At 36.3% G+C, this 21,977-nt stretch overlaps 1 protein-coding gene across 1 annotated transcript in view; it reads left to right on the plus strand.

Annotated features, from left to right (window-relative positions):
• LOC139149061 (serine/threonine-protein kinase Nek9-like) overlaps positions 1 to 11,813 on the plus strand; it is a 110,629-nt gene extending 98,816 nt beyond the window's left edge. Inside the window, exon 22 of the mRNA XM_070720584.1 lies at positions 8,939 to 11,813. Coding sequence (XP_070576685.1) covers positions 8,939 to 9,139 — 201 coding nt within the window. The 3' untranslated portion in view covers positions 9,140 to 11,813. The remainder of the gene's footprint in view (positions 1 to 8,938) is intronic.
• Positions 11,814 to 21,977: the final 10,164 nt, after the last annotated feature.

Here is a 21,977-nt window from a genome sequence, read left to right on the forward strand (position 1 = left end):
CCTAAAGTGGTGGTCTCAATTTCTGTAGTCTAGTATCTCGACATGGTCTTTTGGCCTTTGTCCACGGAGTATGGACGAAGGCCAAAATGTCCGAGATTATGAAGGGATGTGAGTGTTAGAAGCATTAACTCACTTCCATGCATTTGACAGCTTGTTGGAAGAAAACACAAGCATCCGCAATTGTAACTGAAGTCTTTTCAAATATTCGCAATTATATCTCAACATATGGATTATTTCAGTTAAAGAAATTGTAGATAAGAGGATTTCGTCATGATAATTTCAACAGTTTCAGTCCATACTTGGAATTTTTTGCTCAGGGCTCGATGACTTTGGCAATTATCCCGATGTTTAATATTCAAATTCCAGTAAACCCTAGGGATTAGTTTACCAGTAAACAACAATGTTAGCCTTGAGATCTTCATTGAAATCAAACAATTCAGCTCTAATTTAATCTCCCTGTTCCATCTTTTAGTGTTTGGATTGAACTATCAAGTGTCATCATGAAATTAAAGCAAGTAACAGTAATTGAAATGTGGAATGACTCATTAAAGATCCATAAAGTCAATGTGCATAGTTTTCTCTGGTCATGAAGATATTCAGAATTCTTCAAATTGACCTTGACCTGTCAGCAATTTGGGAAAGTGATTAAAATCCACTAATGATACTTTAATTCCAAATTTGTTTTATATTCTATACCAATAATTTGTTATTTTATCCTGCTTTTCTGGTTATGGGTAATATGTTGCCATGGAAACAAATGGCACATATTGTCTACTTAATTCTTGCCTCTTTCACAAACACAGCATTAAAGGCCCAGTAGCTTTGACTGTCGACAGTCTATTAAGTATTGTTTATCCATACATGTTTTTTACGTTTACTTCATACGACACGTAATACCCAGGAGTGGGTTTGTCAATGCCATGTACATGTGTTTGACATGTATTGTGATTGTTGATGACTCAATTCATGTCCTAACCTGAATTAAGTTAGTAAATTAATCAACAATAACAATACCATTGTCACAAAAGAGACATTCTTTGTTGATAAGACAAACACTGTGTTTCAAATTGTTGTAGGAATAGACAAAGGAACCATAGTTGACAAATGGAACAAAAAAAGGTGTAAAACGAGTGACATTTTCTAGCCATGTTGTTCACATGAAGTTTCAATTTACTCAGACCACAATTTAAGTGAAGGGAAATGTGATAGTTTGTATCCTTGAACACATGTAACAAGTGACAAAGGTATTATGAACATGTCCTTGTTGTGGACATATTTGACGTTAATCCTGGTTTTATAGCTGGAAATCTTAACACAATGCACCACTATAGTAATTTGCCTTCAAAGGAAAATTGATATCTTTCCTTGCTAGGATTTGAATTGTCCTGATGTGTGTGATAGGAAAAGCTGATACTGAGAGGCTATTTTTATGTCATGGTCAAGTCTGTCAGATAAATGATCTCGGCATGGGTTTCATTGTCAGTTTACCTGTCCATTCTGACTTTTCAATGAGAACTGGCATTTCCAGTAATGAGTGTCAAAAATAGGATGACTATACATGTCCTTCAAACAAAATTGACATGCAATTTTTGTTGCAAGAAAGTTCTCATTGATTCGAGAAAATTTCAAATGTCACACATATATACATGTATGATGTAGGGCTAATGCAAGTAAGGGACTGGTCAGTTTCTTCGGTGGGGGTCACCCTGTTTTTGACTTTGGTGATGGGGGTCACCATGTTTTTGCAATGCCCAATGGGGGGGTCAGTGTGTTTTTGAATTTCAACACGAATTTCAGTTGCATTTTTCCGCGCCTCCTTTTGATGCCAACTTTAATATATCAGGCATACTTTTAAGCATGCCCTTCTGGCATATGAGTTTTACATATCAGACATATATATCAGAGATATCTGGATGTTTAATATTTTTTTGGCGCGCCCTTCAGTCTAGCTGTGGAAACGCAGCTATCTGTTGGTGGGGTAGCGTGCGTCGCTATGCGGGTCAAAAGTCTCTCTTTGATATTAATGATTGACATCCATTTATGTACAACAGTTCTAGACATCTGGTTAAGCATAGAAAGTGTGGAATACATTTACAGCTCATTGAACATACTTTATTCAAACTTAAAATTGAAACTTCGAAATTCCTATCTTACAACTTTAAACGTGTCAACAATTTCACTAAATAACAGAATGACTGAATGTTTAAAATATCCGCGCATATATATATATATATATATATATATATATATATATATATATATATATATATATATATATATATATATATATAAATATATATATATATATATATATATATATATATATATATATATATATATATATATATATAGATATATATATATATATATATATAGATATATAGATATATATACGATTGCCAAGCGCATGAAACAGTCTGTAGAGTAATCACGACAAGTTCCACGTCTAGAAATATATATATATATATATATATATATATATATATATATATATATATATATATATATATATATATATATATATATATATATATATATATATATATATATATATATATATATATATATATATATTCATTTTGCAAAGTTTCAATAGGGGTGTCAACCTGTTTTTAAAAGTTGGAAGAGAGAGTCAGCCAATTTTTGACATCGGCAAAAAATAATCCACCCCCTTATCACCAAACCCCCCCCCTCCCCGGCCAAAAAACTGACCAGTCCCTAAAATTTCAGTAATTCCTAAATTGGCTCAGAGACTTCAAACTTTTACGTTTCAGTCTCAGTTGATGTGATCTAGCTCACTTTGTATTTTGTTTGTTTATTTTTCTGTCAGTGGAATAGCTGATATTGGACTGTGAACTACTGTAAAGCTTAAATGCGTGAATGAAATGGCTGGGTGATATGTGTACATTGTCAAAGTTAGCACCTATGTCGATCAATCTTCAAATGCCTGGGTAAACAGTCACACTTGTGAAGCACTCCTTCAGTTTCTTTGGGAACAACAGCAATTTATTTTGAAACATCCATTTTTTAATACTCTCAAAGTCAGATCTCAGTTGGTTTGACAGCTGAAGGTGATTCATCACTTTCTTAGAAGGAGCAAGATGTGTACAGTAAGAATGTCATCATCTGCATACTGATGAAATATTGCTGACTTCCAGGTGAAGAGGTGACTTTGTTTTTAAAGCAAGACTTTGATGCCTTGGGTATAGCAAAAGTCAAAGAAACAGGTCAGGGTGTCCAAACAATTGGTATTTTCAATCTTTTACCAATGCATCAGACGACATCAAGTATAACACCTGTAGTACGTACGTTGTGCAGGAGGATTACAGTACACTGGGCCCACGATAACCGGCGTAACAATTCAACACTGTTCTAAGGGGTATGCTGTCATCTATTTACATGCAAGGGACCCTCAGGCAACCACTGATTTCTACCATGGAAGACATGGACCATCCCCTGGCCAATTATCACTAGCAGATCATATATAATTACTTGTACCTGAGATTTTTACAAAGTTGACAGTTGTATGCTACCATGGCATGTAACAGATTGTGTGTATGATTTGCATATCAATAGGAGATATGCATATTTAATAAATATATTTAACATAGTAGTGTTTTCTGAATTGATACACTATATTTGTGCTGACTCAGCAATATTACATCAGTGGCACTGAGATTTTAAGAGCACAGGGTCTCTCTCTAGGTATGGCGTACATAATATTCACATCTCTATATAAGTGAATATTTAATCTTTGCAACTTCATCAACTTTGAAGGGACTTCTAGGACATATCTTACAGTGAAAATACAATTGTAAGAATGGTTAATGATATACTGTTTTACAGTTCTGACTTGCGTAACCTGTGGAGAAAGTCGATCTTTCATGGTTAGTGAACAAATTTATGTATGGAAGTATATCCAACACCAGTTGTATTTTTGTATCACAGTATCTGTATTTCCTTTGTGTAATTTATATGGACGAATGTAGTCCGAAATAAACAAGTACAATAAAGTACAATAGTACAATACATATTAATCCAACAAGGATCTGACTTTTGACATAAATATCTAACTTATACAGGAATGACATGATTGCAGCAATGACATTATAAATGATGATGATGATGATGATGATGATGATGATGATGATAGATGATGATGATGATGATGATGATGATGATGGTGATGGTGGTATCACTGTCTGGTTTGCCTGTGTCTCCTAATCTTGCCTACCTTTATTTCCAATTAAGTATACGCATATATTTGTGAATTGTCAACTTTGCTCTCGCAAAACATTCAACACTGTTACCTGCGTATTGTGGCCAAACTCTACAGAGACCGATTTATCCATGACAGTTTCTACAATTTGAACTATCAATCTTCAGGTCTATTTTCTCTCATTGTCTCTGAATGGTTAGCTGAACCTATAAAGTCGGAAATGGTATTGTGCGACCAGAACATTCAGATAGAAGGGTTATACAGATACACAATGCCTAGTCATCATCTCTCAACACTGTTTTGATTATACAATTGTTCCCTCCTAAAATTAGCCATTTTTAATTTTTCTTTTAACTGAAAGATGGTGATCTCTATTACTGATATTTATCAGCCAGATCTATAAAAATATTTTTAAATAAATATGTTTCAGTGCGTTTTTCCTAAAAATTCCTATTTACAGGCATGTGATAGACATGTTTATGATGTGTTACTTAATTGTCAGACTCAGAGTGTTGGAACATATTTAATACATCTGCAACCTTGGTGAGAACATCATTTCAACAGCCAGGGACCAGACATGTTTAGTTTGATTTTTAGACTTTGCATGAAATGGAATTAAATAATGACTAGAAACTAACTAGAATTGCAAATGACGAGATAACTTGCTGCCTTTAGAATCTGACTGTGGACATGTAAAATGTTGGTGGAAAAAGCTTCACAAAAATAATTCTCAGTGTCTGGTCAACTTAGACAACCCAAAATTTCTTGAATGGTGGGTATGTTGCTGATTCTTTCATGGACATTATTTTTGTTTTGTATGTCACATTCAGTTTCTTGTTCTACTCCAAAAAGCATGTTTAGATACACAGTATTCAACTTGGCAACGTAGCCTCTTCATGTATGAACTGCATACTTATTATTGAAAAGTGAATTTTGATGACCTCTTCATATCTAATGTCAACAAGTTACGGCAGTGTACTTGATAGGTATAAACACTGTCTTGACAAGCTGAATGGTGGATGTTTGAACATGCTGAGGAGTGTACACCGAGAACTTGCTGCACATATACAACACAATAACAGAGGGAAAAAAAATCAATGGAAAGTAACAGCCACTGTCCATTTAAAGGTCTGGTGAGCTGTTCCTTTGATGTTACAGAAGCATAATTGCAAATCATCATTACATCTGTCTATGTGATGTAAGACACTCATAAAGTCAGGTGATTTCTGTTCTTCTTCAAATTTTTTGCTTGCTCTGGCATTAAAGCCGTTATTTACAGCTCATAAATTTGTTTGCTATGACAAACTAATTTTAGGCTTTTAATCACAATATCTCTTTAGAGACAAGAGGAGCATACCAGATGAACCAATATTCACCACGGCCACATCAGCCTGTCATGATATATTATTCCAGGTTATAAGACACATTACACCTTATTACACTAAAAAACACTGAGCCATATGCTTCAATAATTACAGTCACAATTCAAAAAAACAAAATTCATACATTTGCCACTATTTAAGCAATTGTTTTATGTCTAGAATTTTACAAGACAGATTTTACAAGACCTTTAACCTGTAAACACCACCACCCCCACCCCCCATTTGCCTGTAACTCCACTCTTGGTATGGATAACAATGGATTTGGGGCAAACCCATTGTGGTATAAGGGTTAATTTGTTTATGCTGCCCTTTGAGTTTTACTCCTGAATACACTGATGAACAGGTCACTGGTTTTAAGATCTTTACTTCTGTCTTTGGATTATAATACCATTTTCATCACCAAGTTTGATTGCTCATCATTTCATAAGTGTTTATAGCATTATCAAAATGTTGAAATAAGTAAAAAATCCCATCTCCAGTTTTTCAAACTACACACAAAAGGGATGTATGCCTATCAAAACTCTGGAATCCATATTAAAGATGTATGCCATTTCAGATCATCATGATTAATAACTTTAATCATTCTAAAGCAATAATAATGTGTATATTAATATGAGACCTGTGTTATTTTATGCGGAAATTTTATTGATTGCTCCTAGGGATGGATAAGTTAATTAAAAGAGATAGAAGAACACTGCCAATCAAATTTAGACAATTAAAGGCTAATATGTAATTTCTTTTGAAGCCAAAATTTGCATTTTGAATGGGTTTTGGTAACAGAATGGTGGAATTGAAATTTAATCAGTGCAAATTGTTCGTTTGCTTCTCTGATGAACAACTACAATGTCGCCATAGGCTCTACAATTCCGCCGAAAGGCTTTTCAATATTGTGAACTGAAGCATTACACTGCAGTTTGATGGACCAGTGGATAAAAGATGTAATTGTCCCATCAAAAGACGGCTCCAGTTTCAAGAAATATGAGAGTCACCAGCATTTTTGATAGAATTTGAGCCTCAAATATTGTACGTATCATACAAAAAATGGAACAGCTGCTTGTTGGCTGCAAGGGTTTCTGTTTCTCAGTGACCCTTGTTTTTATTGAAAACCGAACCAGTCACAATGACAATTATTTGCTGATTGCAATCAGTTCCACTCCTGTGTGTGTTTGCCAATGAACGAAACCTTGGTTATAAATGACTCAACAGATTTTATCTTCGTCACCTGTCAATCATCAGGATTTTGTAATGATAAAGATTATATGATTACCTTTTGATCATGACAGAAATGCGTTTATTCTACAATGGTTAGTTTTCAATAGGAGTACTGCCGGTGTGAAAATCAAGGAGATTAAACATGACACTGTGACTCTGCATTCTTAAAATCCATTTCAACACAGAACTTGCAGATCGCGTACAGTGAAAAGGGACAAGATGCTGTTGACATCGTTTATTACAGTGATAATTCCATATGCAGTACAGGCCACATGACATTTCTATCAATGTTGCCATCACTGTAATTTTTCAGATGTCAAATTACCAACATGCAGCAAGCAGATATGTCGTGGTAAAAGTGAGAGATGCAAGTTCATTACCAAATTATTCATGCAGATTATAAGTGAGACATGCTTGAAGAACTGTGTATAGTTAAGATTTTCCCAGACATATTGAAAATAACATTTCTTAAAAATAAGTTTAGTTTTAGAGGGAGTAAACACTAACAGTTTGATGATTAAGCATTCTTTGATCACCTGGTTGCATCTTTAGAATGATGAAGAGAACTTTCACCATACATTTTTTTTGTTAAAACCTTTCAATGTCAATGCCAGCTTCTCACAGATTGTGACCAGTTCCACCAGACAAAAGGTAGATCTGTGGAAGGTCTACAACAGATATTCCACAAACGGTACATGGCATGTCAGAGAGAACAATCAAGTTAAAACTAATCTATTTGAATCTTATTTTCTTCTTGGTGAACAAAACTTTGTCCACTTTTCATGCACTGAATGATTTGTCTTCTTTCATGTGCCTCTATCTATGTATTTTGAAGTGGCTCAGCTCTACAGAAAATCAATTTTTCTCCACCTTTCATCTATTTCCCCCCATTTTACATGGCGATCATTTGCTGAATGATACAACATTAGAATACACTTTGTCCCTCCCCATCAGGCTGTGATATACACTTCATCTCTAACATTACCAAAGGGACAGGAGTGTGAGATTTTATTTTGCAAATCTTTCTCATGTAATACTCACCACAGTTTGTTAGTACCGGTATTTGATTGCTTTGAGCATTAAAAGCAGAGTTGTCACTGGGTAGAGGTTTAATTTCTGTTTAGAATTAGACATCGTATCTACTAGCCAACACAGTCCAGCATGGCATTTGATGGCATTTTAAGGTGGAGAATGCCTGTCTGAGTTATGAATATTTAGACTCAAATTCCTACAACACTTTGCTAGTGTGCTGCGTTGCTTATGTTGACTTGTTTTGAAGCTGGTTGGGGTAAATGAATATTTCACAGTCTTACTTTTGTGACAGTTTACAGTTATAATTTTTTTTCAGTTTCAAGATGCATATTACCTTAAAAACTTTATATCTTTCCTATCAGTGTAATCAGTTTGTTTCATATTTTAAACGAAACAGCTGCTCTTTCTGTCAGCTAGCTGTCATGAATAAGTCTTGTCAAAAATGTGTTGTTATCGTACCACCAATATGGTAACACCATATACAAATGCCTTACTCAATTTACTTGATACTATATCATGTATAAACACCTCAAGATGGGCTCCTTCTAAGATATCCTTTGTTGGTTATGTTTCAATCATGTTCTCAAAGTTTGCTGTCACTGTCGGTTTGCCTAAACCCTGTCCATGTTTCCTGTCCCTGCTAACCATTGCAAGTTCGAGTAAGCTACTCTACTAAAAGTCACATTGTTTTCATAAAAAAGGAAAATGGAGACAAGTCTAAATTTTGAGAATATATGTGAAGGAATAATTGTTTGACATAAAATTTTCCAATTCAAAATTGGTATGGTATGTTAAATGCAGGTGCTTCTCCCAATATTGATTTCTGTAACTGTATCCATAAACGTAAAATACACTGTTTTTGTTTACATTTGATTTTGAGATCTAGTCCAGACCAGAATTTTATTCAACAACAATAGCAATGCAGTCATCACATGTCCAAGCTGAGTTGACAAAGTGAATACAAGTTAGACTTACTGCCCCTTAAAACATAAAAATACAAGATTATTTTTGTTTTTATAATTTAGATGACAGTGTATTTAAGATGCAACAGTTTTGTACTTTAAACATATGCATGTTATTCCATTTCTTTCAGAATGAAACACTTGTGAAGGTCAATCTGCACTTCTGGGAGTTAATTGACAAGTGGCAAGGAGAATGGCAGGTTGCCATGAATGATGCTGTTGCCATGGAGGCAGGCATCAACCCAGCTCAAGGCAGTTCCCCTCATCAATCAAATTCCAACTTGTCATCTAGCAAAGTGAAGAGTGATCAGCCCACAACCCACCTGGTGTGAAAAACCAGAGTACGTCTCAATCAGTGAAAGATGCAAAACTGCTACATTTTGTGGAGGATGATCACATGATCTACAGTCAAGTTTATCATGTTCACTGACTGCAATATTATGGACACTAAAGACAGACTCCATTCAGACAACATTTGACATGTAGTTACCAACTAATGTTATTTTTAGAAATAGTTAACATCTGGAATGACAGATTTTTGTTCACTTTAAACAAAGATTGAGCAGGCAGAAAATATGTAATAAGCTGTTTATTCTCTGTTTTAGTCTGAAAGGTATATTAAATTGAGTGGGCGGGTGGGAACAAAGTTCTTTACAGTGATGAAACATGTGGTGCCAACATGTTTGCTGTGCTGAATTCCAGACAGATGCTATCTGTGAGAAGTCACCATCATTGGTAGAATATGTCAGTTAATGAGAATAATTTGTACCATCTATGATTGACAAGACAAACTACAAAGCTAAGTCATTGTTTGCAAATATTCTCTCCCCATCCGTGAGATGCAATACTCATTAATTTCAAGTAGTCATAATTTAAAAAGACCATTCTCTCAGAGCCACGTGTCACAAACTGAGATGATATAAATTTGAGATCAATTGTTGATAATTATCCACTGGTCTACTTGATGTACATTTGTATTAGATGGCGCTTGTCCTCTTGAATGATGTGGGCAGGATAGATGCTGTATTGAGAGTGGTAACATTTATACGTATTTTACAGAGTGAACTTTGTTTAATTTATTTCCATGGTCAAAACAGTGTGAATAATTTATTGCATAATAATCATGTTAAACGTTTGCTCAGGATTTTAATGAATGCTTTGATGATCATTTTCTTCCCGTTAGAAAATAACACTGAGATTATTTATGACAAGGTCGAAGTTCACAATGATCTACTTAACCCTTTCACCCCAAGTTCCCTGTGTAGAGGTCCAACTTTACCATAGAAAACAATGGATTTGGGACAAACCATGGTGGTGAAAGGGTTAAACTAAGTTTGCTGATTATGACAAATGTGGAAGTATTTGTCATGTTTTTAGTCAAAAATGAATGACCATTTTATTGAATAGCATGGGTGTATAAAGCCATTCAAAATAATCTTGACAAGTAACAATTCATTGATTTTAATTAAAATCAAACTTGGAAGATTACTTCGCATTACTAGCAATGAGCACTTATTCACAATTTTCAACATGGCAAAATACCTGTAATATTTCACAAAGAACAGAATTTCATCCAAATCATTGTAAATATTCAATGCAACGTAGGATTCTCGACTAAACCTTTAACCCGCCATGCTTGTGTCAATCTTTACATTTCATGGCAAAATATTAGAATGTGTTATTGTGTATATTTATGTTGCTGATTGTGAAAAACAATGTTCAAAAGTTTGATATTCAAGCTTCTTTATTTGAATTTCAAGGCTTCCTGCCAAAAGCCTTGGGCAAATAATAAAAACATTTGTATTTAATAGCATTTTCTGACATATAAATGGAAGATTTTATTTCAAATATTATTATCGCTATGTTTTTGTGGAGTAAAGATAATAGAAACAAACAGAATCCTGATATACTTCAGAAAATGGACATTTGTGAAAAATGTGGAAAGACACAGTATACTCATGACAAATACAGATACATCAAGGCAACTTGAAGGTTGCTAAATTAGTTGACCATGTGCATTCTAAAGTACATGTGAAGATCTTGTCGTTTTCACGGATGTATTCAGTTCAGCCGGCCATGACCTCTTTCCAAGCACTTGTGTCTTATGAGATCCAGGATGTATCCTACCCTGACAACATAGTCTATTTGTTCACTCAACTGTACAAATCTGTTCTTCACAAGTAGAGTCCATTTTCACCGAGTTGAGTTGTGCTTCTGGCTGTTTTGCGCCATTGGGGTTTTGTTGTTCTGTCATGCTGAACTGGATGTCACAAGGTGTGCTCAGTTGTTGTTACCGAATAGTATGTATTGCAGATATGGCAGTTGCCATAGAAACAATGCCATTGCTTTTGATAATGACAATTAAAAATTAACCATAATTTCAATCAACAATTCAAGTTCAATCCACATGTTCACATGTTGGATAATACTAATGGTTATGTAATTATCATCATAATCATCATCAACAGCCTTGGGAGTGACCAATTCTGAGAGTTTAGACCGTCCATTTGACAGATTAGTGTTCCGTGCACTGTTTGTTTGGTCTACTTCTTCATTGCAAATACAGTATAAATCGCAAATATTGCACTACACTCTTACAAATGTAATCTGTTGTCATTCTGTTGCTGATAACATCACAGCAAGATACGCTTGTTCATTAAATGTAATTCATCTTGTAATTTATTAAGATGTAAAATGTCGCTGGGTCACATATTCAAATAACACAGGTTGATTACTTAGTGCTGAGTGTAATATTAACTATCTGTATACTTAAAATGAAATAAGAGAAATTTAATGATACTTTTATGTTTACGTCATCAGTTTTATGAAAACCTTTTGAAATATCTGTGTATTTTTTGTATATGTAAATAGATTGAGAAATTTCAATGACTTTATTGCTGCTCTACATCAAAGACCAAAGATCAGTACAATAAATGAGAAAACACCGACTTTTAATCTTGATTTGGAGCTTTTGAAGAAGAATAAAACCGTATCTTTCATTCCTCATTTTAATTTCTATAAGCAATTCTTTAGAGTATTACCGGTAGCAAGCTGGATAATTAATCACCAAATTCATGGTTTGCCCTACTTGACTACAGGTGCATGAAAATACTTGACACTTAATTCATCAATCTGTAAAGGCAAAGTGGAAGTTCAGATATTGATCAACCAACAGCGTCGAAGATTGCTTAAATCAAATTTACGACAACCAAATGTAAAGGTAATATAACATGTGCATTTGTGTTTCATTGATGAGGAACTCACAACCACTCCGCATACAATTTTCAGTTTTCACATTCCTTTTTAAGACAGTGTATCACATTCTTTAACAAGCAATATTTACATGCAGATTTTTTCATAATTAAGAGACTTTATTTCAAGCTCGGTCAGTAACTTCCATTAAACTGATCGTGTACATTATTTTCAAACATGTACATTTGTGAATCTAAGATCATAGTACAGAGCTGAAGTTTCCATTTCCAATGTCAGAGGTTGACTTCATGTCCGATGTCATAACTTGACTTCATATCAAATGCCGTTGGTTGACTTAAGGTCAATACGGCTAGTTTTCAATCGGGTTCGAACCCACAACATACGGCATCAGTCACCTAGCGGAGAGGCCACAGAGAGAACCGCTCGGCTAAATCTCCACTCCCAAAAAGAGTGGTTCAATAGCCGGCTAAGTTGTTACATCAATGTCAGAGGTTGACATAATTATAGATGTCATAAGTTGACTTTATGTCAAGTTGACTGCATGTCAAATGTCATAGGTTGACCTTTATGTCAAACGTCATAGGTTGACTTAATGTCAAATGTCATAGGTTGATGTCCAGTGTCATAGGTTGACATAGTGTCAAATGTCTGAGGTTGACTTCATGTCAGGTGTCATAAGTTGACTTCATATCAAATGTTATAGGTTGACAAAATGTCATAGGGCATTGTTTCACTTCATGACCAATGTCAGAGGTTGTCTTTTATGTCAAATATCACATATGTATATTCCAAAATGGCAAGGGCTGATTTTATACTGTTATAAAATGTAAAGTACTTGAGACATCTTCTGTTGTGACATATCAAACCTCATGTAACCTGTCATTTGAAGCATCACTTTTTGTGCCATCAATTAGATACATACTGATTTTAACAATACCATCACATCATCACATACACCACTTTTCATTTCTCATTATGTGTAAGCTGATACAGTGATAATTGGCAGTGTTAATTCTATTTTCAAGGTAACATGTCATTGTGTGATTGGCTTCATAGCACATGTCTCAGAACTGTCACCTATCAACTCCCTGCAAAATGTCAATGTTAACAATGCATTCACGTGAAGTGTATCTTTACTTACCTGTTGTTCTAGGGCATTATCCACCAAAAATTAGTCAAAATATGCCCTGTATGGTAACTATTAATGGCAGTACATTTGAAGTTCATCTTGGTATCCTATAGACTGTGACTGATAGGAGAAACAACAATTCTGTGAACCAGAAATAGAAATACAGGCAATATCAACACTCTTTTATGAGTCAGTAATGCTTCAAGTCCCTATTAACCCTCTTATTGTGTAAATAATGTCTGTTTTATATTTTTACAGCAAAAAGTATGAATGGTTTAGTATTTTGTAAATTTTGTTTTTTGTAAGTATATCCACCTGAGCTGTTTGACTTGTATGTTCTTTATTCAATTGAAAATCATATCCAATAAAATATCTTTTACAAATCCTTTACTACAACTTCCAAACCTGTATACTTGCAATGTGATCGAATGTGTGTTCAATATAATGTCAGAAGGTGATAAAACAACAGTTTCAGATAAACTACTGCTAGAGTTTAAGTATAAATGTCACTCTGCCTCTTATAATTAAACCAAAAATTGTTGGATACAAATACGATAAAGAAAATGTAAATATAGATGTTACATACACATGGTCTGAAGAAATTTTGATGTATATTTATGTCTATTATATTTATTCAATATTTATTTGTGTTCTTGAGTTTCGTTGGTTCATTATTTATTTTTTGTGTATTTGTTTATTTGTTTATTTGGTTGGTTGAGTTCTTTTTTTTTTTTTTTTTTTTTTTTTTTTTTATCCTGGTTTCTCCGTGGTCTCACAGGCGGTTAATTAATTTCTAAGTATTCAAAGAGCAGTTGTACGGATACATTTCTGTGCGAAAGCATGCAAAATCAACAATTTCAATCCTTCACCCTACAGATCTGTGCCACCCCCATGCGATGAAATGGTCCGTCCCTGACACGTGCAAGTTTCGCTGTCGAAAAGAGGAAACTGCGTCGTAAAATAGCAGAACACGTGCTTATTTGTTGGTGATTTGTAAATATTGCGACAAAGAGAATCCCGAAAAGCAGGATTATGATAGAACACATGAACCGTTTTATCAACAGCTGTTCTCTGTTATACTAGATACCATGTAATGTTTGTTATACAGGCATAATAGCATCATTGAAGTGACATGTTATCGTCAGCGATGTTGTACTTTATTGCACGATGTAGCTGCGAAACGAGGCTAAATTCCGAAAAATGTCACATTAATCATGATAATCATGAAACTACACATAAAGGGAAATGTTGTCAACATTGGATGTTCAATGGCGTAATTCATAAGCATCTGTTTCGGTCAAACATGTATATGACTTGGTAAAATGATACGGCAGCAATGCCAGAGTTGTGGACTAAATCCCCCCCCCCCCCCCCTCTCCCCCCCCCTCTCTCTCTCTCTCTCTCTCTCTCTCTCTCTCTCTCTCTCTCTCTCTCTCTCTCTCTCTCTCTCTCTGGCCCAGGTCAAGCGCAACGTGATTACACCGAGTCAATTTTTAGTTTCAAAGTTACGCTAGGTTGCCACACGTAACAGCTTCCGCATAAATGTACGTCATTGGCACCTTTGGCGTTAATTCCGTGTTCATACCTGTGAAACCATAGCTGGTCAGTGTGTCGTGCGGCTTCAAGGTCGACTCCTTTCCGTTTCACCCATGAACTGATGATTTCTTCGAAAGCCGTAGATTAAACACGATAGGGGTTCGGTGGTATAAAATTTCAGTAGCCAAATTCCAGTAAAAATTAGGAAACATAACAATACAATTATAAAGCAGGTTCTTGAGAGGGGCGGCTGGGGTCCGGGTTATGGGTGACTCTAAATATACGTCAAAACACGGGTTTCATTTTCCTCCAACTTAAATTACTCATCTTTGTAGTCCAAATATTTGCAATCAAGGATGGTCGTGTTAAACATAAAGCGCACTGGCTATGGGAATCATTGAACTCACGACCACTGATTCAATCTCAATCACCCATGAAGAGTGAATTGTGACGTTTCTGATGACATTCTGGAACCATGTAGGGGAGGCGATTACGCGAAAGCCTCTGGTCTCACCCATGTAGTACTACGTAAAAGCCGATTATTTAGTCATGCATCGGCGTTCTACATTTTCCATGGCCCAGCAGCTGTGACACGAATCTAGTTTGAAGATGTCCCTACATGTCCCTTATCATCAGTGCAATACTTTTCATCGCAATCCGTTAACGGTGGTGCTTCTGTTACGATGAAAGAATGCTCTTTAACATGAATTTGAACTAAAAGAATTGTGGTCAGAAATTTACTCAAACATTACATTACAGACAGAGGTGTTCAGAAAAGCAGGAAGACTGAAAAAATCGATTGATTTTTTTTTTTTTTTTTTTTTTTTTTTTTTTTTTTTTTTGGGGGGGGGGGGGTTATAGGAATGTAGCATCCCCAGTCATTTTGATTTAATGCTCTCTTCTGTCCAAATGCCGATTCATGCATGTTTTGACTTAGGAGAACGAGGGCGTCGGGTCGCTTGTCATCACTTGCGACTGCTCGTAAGATGCGACGTGTTGGAAATATTATATTTTTCCGTTTTAGTGTTCGTTAAGATAGTACGAGCCTCGAAACTGAAAGACTTTAACTTTTTTCTCAAACTTGCATTAAAGAAACTTTTAACTGTACTCTTATCAAATAAAGAATAAAAATTGGAGGTTACGGTGCAAAATGTGGTGCTAACTAGAGAAACAAATTACCCAACATATTGATATTTGAAATCCAAAATGGCTACCATCCCGAAGTATTAACTCTGCGGGGAAATTGAATTTTCGATTTTCACAAAACTGTAAGACTGTGAAAACTTTCCTTACTTCAAGACCTTGAAAATACAACCCGACAAGCGGTAGACCAGAAAAGTATAGCAAAAAATTTGAGAGTCGAAACATCTGTCCCCGAGGCGCATTCATGGGATTACAAGCCCATCCTTACAGACTATCATATTAAAATTAGCAATGCCCCAAACATACGAGAGGGTTGAAAAGTCGAGAAGAATTTGACCTACTTTCCTAAATTGAACTGTGAGCGCAATTCATAATATCATTCAGATAGGTCAGACATCAAAAGGTATGAGTATCACAGATGGTTTTACTATAGTTTCCGTGCTCGTTGTGGCGGTAAAGATATGAAGGTGATTTATTGCAGTAGATTCCAAACTATTAGAGTGAAGGAAAGTCTTGTGCTTTCAAGAAATGGAGTAAGAACGATCAATAAAAGACACTTAGTTTTATTCGTCAATGATTTCATGTGACACGTTAAACTACAGAAAGCCAACCTTCAAACACACTGCAAGTCAAGACTGATATTGAGTCGGCGACTTTGCCATCTTTGATTCAAAGTTCAAAACTAATGAGTTCGTGACACACTCAATAGACTGGTGGAAACCGAAAGAAATGGTTGGTTGACCGACAGATATAGCATCCGATCAAGGCAAAATATTTGTCGTAATTTTATACCTGAATGGATTTAATACCATTACGATAGAAAAATAATTTCAGCGGTTGTATATTTTGTGAGTAATTTTGCCATGATGGATATTCAGTCTCTTGCCAGTCCGTACAGTTTCTCATCCATTACCGTTTTCCTAGAGATGCCATTCGCCGCTATATACCTTCAAATGTACCTGCCTGGCTTGACAAATCTGCCCCATTTCTTCGACTTTCCTTTGATCTCGCCGATCAAGGTGATTATCGCTGCTATCAGCTCTCTGCGTCTCGGTGCTCCTAGCATAGCGATAACTCTGGTGCCGGGTTCTATCGAAGACTGCGGAGTCGGGGACCAATTTCCATTAAAACACCTCGCCGGCCATCACCAGCTGACGACCCGATAAATAATTAAGTATATTTGATGCAGTCGGTAGATAACTGTGGCAGGTTGCTCATCGTTCACCGGCAAAGACATGAAAGTCGGCCGGATATCTGAGCTCGGTCGGTGTGTGTTTGATCACAGCGATGTAAATGGATACATAAAATTTCTCGCCGGACCATAAGCTTGCGACGGACACGGATAATAAGTCATAAGCTTGCCGACAATAACGTAATATATGACCAGCATATTTATTCTTTCCACTACACGTACGTGACAGGCCGACCGTTCCACAGGGGTTTCTTTGTTTCAAGAATTTGTGTATCATAACTCGCGACAATTTAATCTTCGGTCCCGCGGTCCTCGTTTCCGTCTATTCGTTATCTTGTGGCTTGATAGCTGCCAGCTAATAACAAATGTTTTATTTAATCTGAGCACTGTGCCCAGGTAATCTTGTGCGGATGATTCAACTGGAGTAAACGCCTTAATACTGTTTTGTCAGAATAATATTAAAACCTTTGCATATCATCATTTGTGCTGACAAAATGCAAAACTTCGCAATGTACCCTTGACGATGCAGGAACGGACTGAGGACTGGTATTAACCCTTCTCTTGATAACCAATATTGCGGAACAAAATGAAAATCCTTGGAAATGCTTTCTTACACAAAAAATTCAAAACTGTTTAAGACGACATAACCCCAGACCGAGCCCCAACCCTAAACGGATCGTAATTTGATGGGCTGTAATCAAGCGATAGTATCCACGTGTATGCACGTGCACCATGATGGCAATTTCAGGTGCAAGTGTCAGGAAATGAGATATTTCATTTGCTATCTTGATGATTAGTAAGTGCCCACTTTGCCACGTATAATCACAGCCCCTAACTTTTACGCAATTCCCGTCTCCGAGCTCTTCTCGTACACACGTATTGCATAATGCGACCACATCAATACTGATTATGTTGATCTATTCTTTTTTAAATTAGGTCAGTCAACTGTTCGTTGTCTAAAATTAGTCACAAGTCTCATGTTATCAGTTATTTCGATCAAATAACTCCTACTTAAAGCTCATCTTTATCTGTTATCTTCTCATTCATTTTACTTACATGTCCTGTAGACCTCCGAATCATCGGTATCTGTGAGTACTTGGCAAGTATTTGTTTACTCGAACAGCTATATCATATTGCAGAGTAAAATGACCAAATGACGCTTGAATTCGCCACTTTACCCTTGTAAACCCAAGTCTTTCTCTCATAATTTTCTGGTCGTGTTATCCATCGGCTAATTTTACAGTAACCATTCGTGAAACTCACAGTAGGCAGTTTTTTCGGCTTTGACTTCGTCATGCACTGTCACATGCCATGGGTTTTTCAGGTTGCATAGCCCTCGCCCATCGACGAACAGTATTTCAAACGGTGTTTGAAGCCTGATCGGCACGAGTCCACAGACACTTCATCATCTCTCTAACTCTTCATACTTCCATTGATAATTTGTAATGGGAAACGAGGACATATTTTCCTTCAGAATCTTCGTGAAGTAAGTTGGACTACAAAGTATTTGCCTGGCATATACGACAACTTGTTCAATATGCATTGTTATCGTTCACAAATGAATTATTACTAAAATTAAGTTGTAAACAAAGATTTTGGCCGTTACACAAAAACAGGGTGGGATGACAAGTTGAATCTTGTGCATTTTAACATGATTTTGGAGTATATCAGAAAACTCAAACAGACGAAAAAAATAGCAAAAGTACATCAAAAGTTACGGCTAGTGGAGCTTTCGACAGCGATGCAATAGTTGAGTAAGAGATGCTGGTAAGGATACCTAGTGTACCTATATCGTCAAATCTGATACGTTTAATTTGAAGGTCATCAACTGAGGTAAATCGATTTGGAATCGGTCTTTTTTCAAAGTTCGGTGTAAATGAACCAGATGCGGTTCATAATCACTATCAGATAGTTTTTTGTGTTGAAGACACAGTACCAGGTGGTTAGGACGTTTCTAAATATTTCCCGACAACACAGTCATGTCTTTCGAATTCCTCGCCGCGTTCACAACGGGCTTTACCCATTTGCCTAGGAAGGAATGCTGTAAAATGTTGTCGATATAATGCTGCTTCAAGATCATCTAGATGATCCCCCGGGGCATCAAATTCCAAGGGAAGGGGCTAATCAAGACTAATATCACTCCGACCTCCGGGCTAAACCTCGTAAAATTTTACACTGATCCGTAATTCATTTCCGCTTAGAGCGCAGCAAAGGCCGCACTTTCATTACTTAATTAAGCACGCTGTGAACGGATCGGACACTCTTTTTGCGGGCCGGTAAATTCCACGGGGCGTAATAAAAATAGTGACAACACTGGGCGTCAATTGAGACAGATCATAATGCGATTGGGTTTTTTACATAAAGCTAATAATCCGGCTTAGGCAGGTTTCGTCGATTTCTGTGATCCTAGCACCATAGCAAATCTTTCAATTAAAACTTGCAGCCCTCGGAAACCCAGCTGCATCCTGTATAATGTTAATGGAAAAACAGCAACGCGCGTGTTTTTCACGCTGATTTATCGGCAAATCAACATTAAACGGTGTTTCGATTTGGCCAAACACTCGTGACAATTACAAGTAAATGAAAATGAAATTATGTGTCGTGAAAATATTACTTATTTTTTTGTCAAGGGACTGAATTTTATATTATCTATCTACCTGGCACTTATTTATCTCTTTACCTATCTATCTAGCCAGCTATCTATATATTCATCTATCTTTATATTTAGCTACATGCAGTGCTATCCTTTAAAATACCAACATACTTATAGCTAATACTTACCTATCCATGTGCATCCCAATCGATTGATTTCAAACTCAACTCAATACGTATTTCCTTGATCTAGACCAAAATTACACTTTTTGTTCACAGTGACATTTCGATGGCTTTGTTCTAGAATGGGCTCTATTGCGTGTACTTCGTGAGCAGACATAAGCATGCCAACAAGACAAAGCAGTATGTGTGTCAGTCGGGAAAAATGCCCTTCATATGTAGCAAAAATCATAATGAAAAACTCGAAGGGTGATGTGCTGTCCATCTGATTGACCTTTGAGTGTCACACACACAAAGCAGACAATTTACAGAACAGCCACGACGAACAAGCGTTATCTGCTGCCTCGCAGGATACTTGAAAATACTGTTCTCGGAGATAGAACCTTATTTGTTCTGTAAATTCCCATCATTACATGTAACTCTGGCAGAAAGCTCCACTGTCTGTGTTTCATCAATGTTACGACTTGAATCATTCACCTTTGAAAAAAAATTTTGCTTGCTCTTCCATTATGATTTTGAAAGGAAAATCAGATCTAATACTGTATTATGACACCAATGTATCTGCCTTCATGATTTCCATACAATATTTCTGACAAATACATTTGCAAGTCGCACAGAAAGTTAGATTGTGGTACACTCAAACAATGGTCTGTTGTTTGACAGTCGTCGGGCCTCAGTGTGTGGTTCCATAATACATTGATGAAATGTGGCACAGGTACGCTGTTTGCGTATGTCTTATATCTGAAAAATTCATTCAACAGACCAAAAATTGTTAAACATATACAATCATCACAGCACTCCTATACTTGGAAGCAATAGAACCGAGAAAAATGAAAATCGCGTAATGAGCAACTTACAGAGGTACATTATTGTATATACGCGGTCTATTCATGTAAATGACATGTAAGCTCTCTCGATCCGAAGATTAGTTAGGATCAATAGCATATATGCACTGGTAACCGTGGACGTAATTATTTACGTCCATGTTGTAATACAGCGATACATCTACGTCATGACTAGCAGCAATTTTGTATTCGAAGAATTAACTTGGCCTCTAATTTTTTGTTTCCGTTTCATGTTTTTAGCCTCAATTGTTATGTTTGATTGTATTTGTGAACGACTGGAAAATAATAATTGTACACTTTTAACGCCATGCGGAAGGTCAATGATGCACTTGACCATGCATGCCACGCTGCTCCAATTACACGCATAAGGGTACACATCCAAATCAGATATTTCCCCCTCGGCCATTGAGATAGGATTAAGCGAAACCTCACACCCCCCCCCCCACATGGTGACCTCAATACCCCCAACGAGACGATGCCGTACATAAAACCGCACACATATATCGCACTATTTATTATTTTACGCGGACTACTTCTCTGGCGTGTATGTTCTCGTTCGTGATTTAGCTTCTCTATTATCTTACGCACTGGTCCACCATAGGTGGTTTGTCGTCCGACCTCGAAACAATAAGCCTTATAATTAACTCGTTTGTCTTATGTGGACAGACAATTACATTTACTTTTGTATCTCCGCTGCATTTAATCTATTAGTGCACCAGAATATATAAGTTAACTTTAGCCCTTTGTATCCCGAAAAATATCGATGGACATGTCGGCCACCGTACCTGAATGCTAGTCGAGGAATCCTGAAAACAATAGAATCCCTTACTTCATATTCAGTGACACATCTTATGACGTCAAATACTTCGCCATGGATGAGACCACACGCGAAACTTATGACGTCAATCCGGATTGATACAATCATGACAGCTTGCCCTCGTTCACTGACTTTTTTCATATAACATTGCGTCACAACACACTCATCATCGATTATCTTGATGCTGACATTGACAAAGTTGTGGATTTAACCCAGCAACGTGATATAACTAAGATTGTCAGTTTGGGCTTTGCTGTGCTCAGCGTTTCCGCTTCTCTGGTTGTCTTCCTTTGCAAATTATGTGATGGAAGAGAAAAAAAAAATGATTAGTTGACAAGGTTTATCTAATATGGTAACGCCAAACTGCAACAAACAACAACATCCTGAACACGATGAAGTTAGTTATTTGCTCGTTGTTTATGTTTATCTTTATGTAGTCAATTGCTAATAACACCGCAGGGCACTTATTTGTCGTTGCTGTTTTTCAATCGTACACCGTATTTGTATGTGCAACGATAATAAT

Source organism: Ptychodera flava, chromosome 14, assembly GCF_041260155.1.
Source record: "Ptychodera flava strain L36383 chromosome 14, AS_Pfla_20210202, whole genome shotgun sequence".
Classification (NCBI taxonomy): Eukaryota; Metazoa; Hemichordata; class Enteropneusta; family Ptychoderidae; genus Ptychodera; species Ptychodera flava.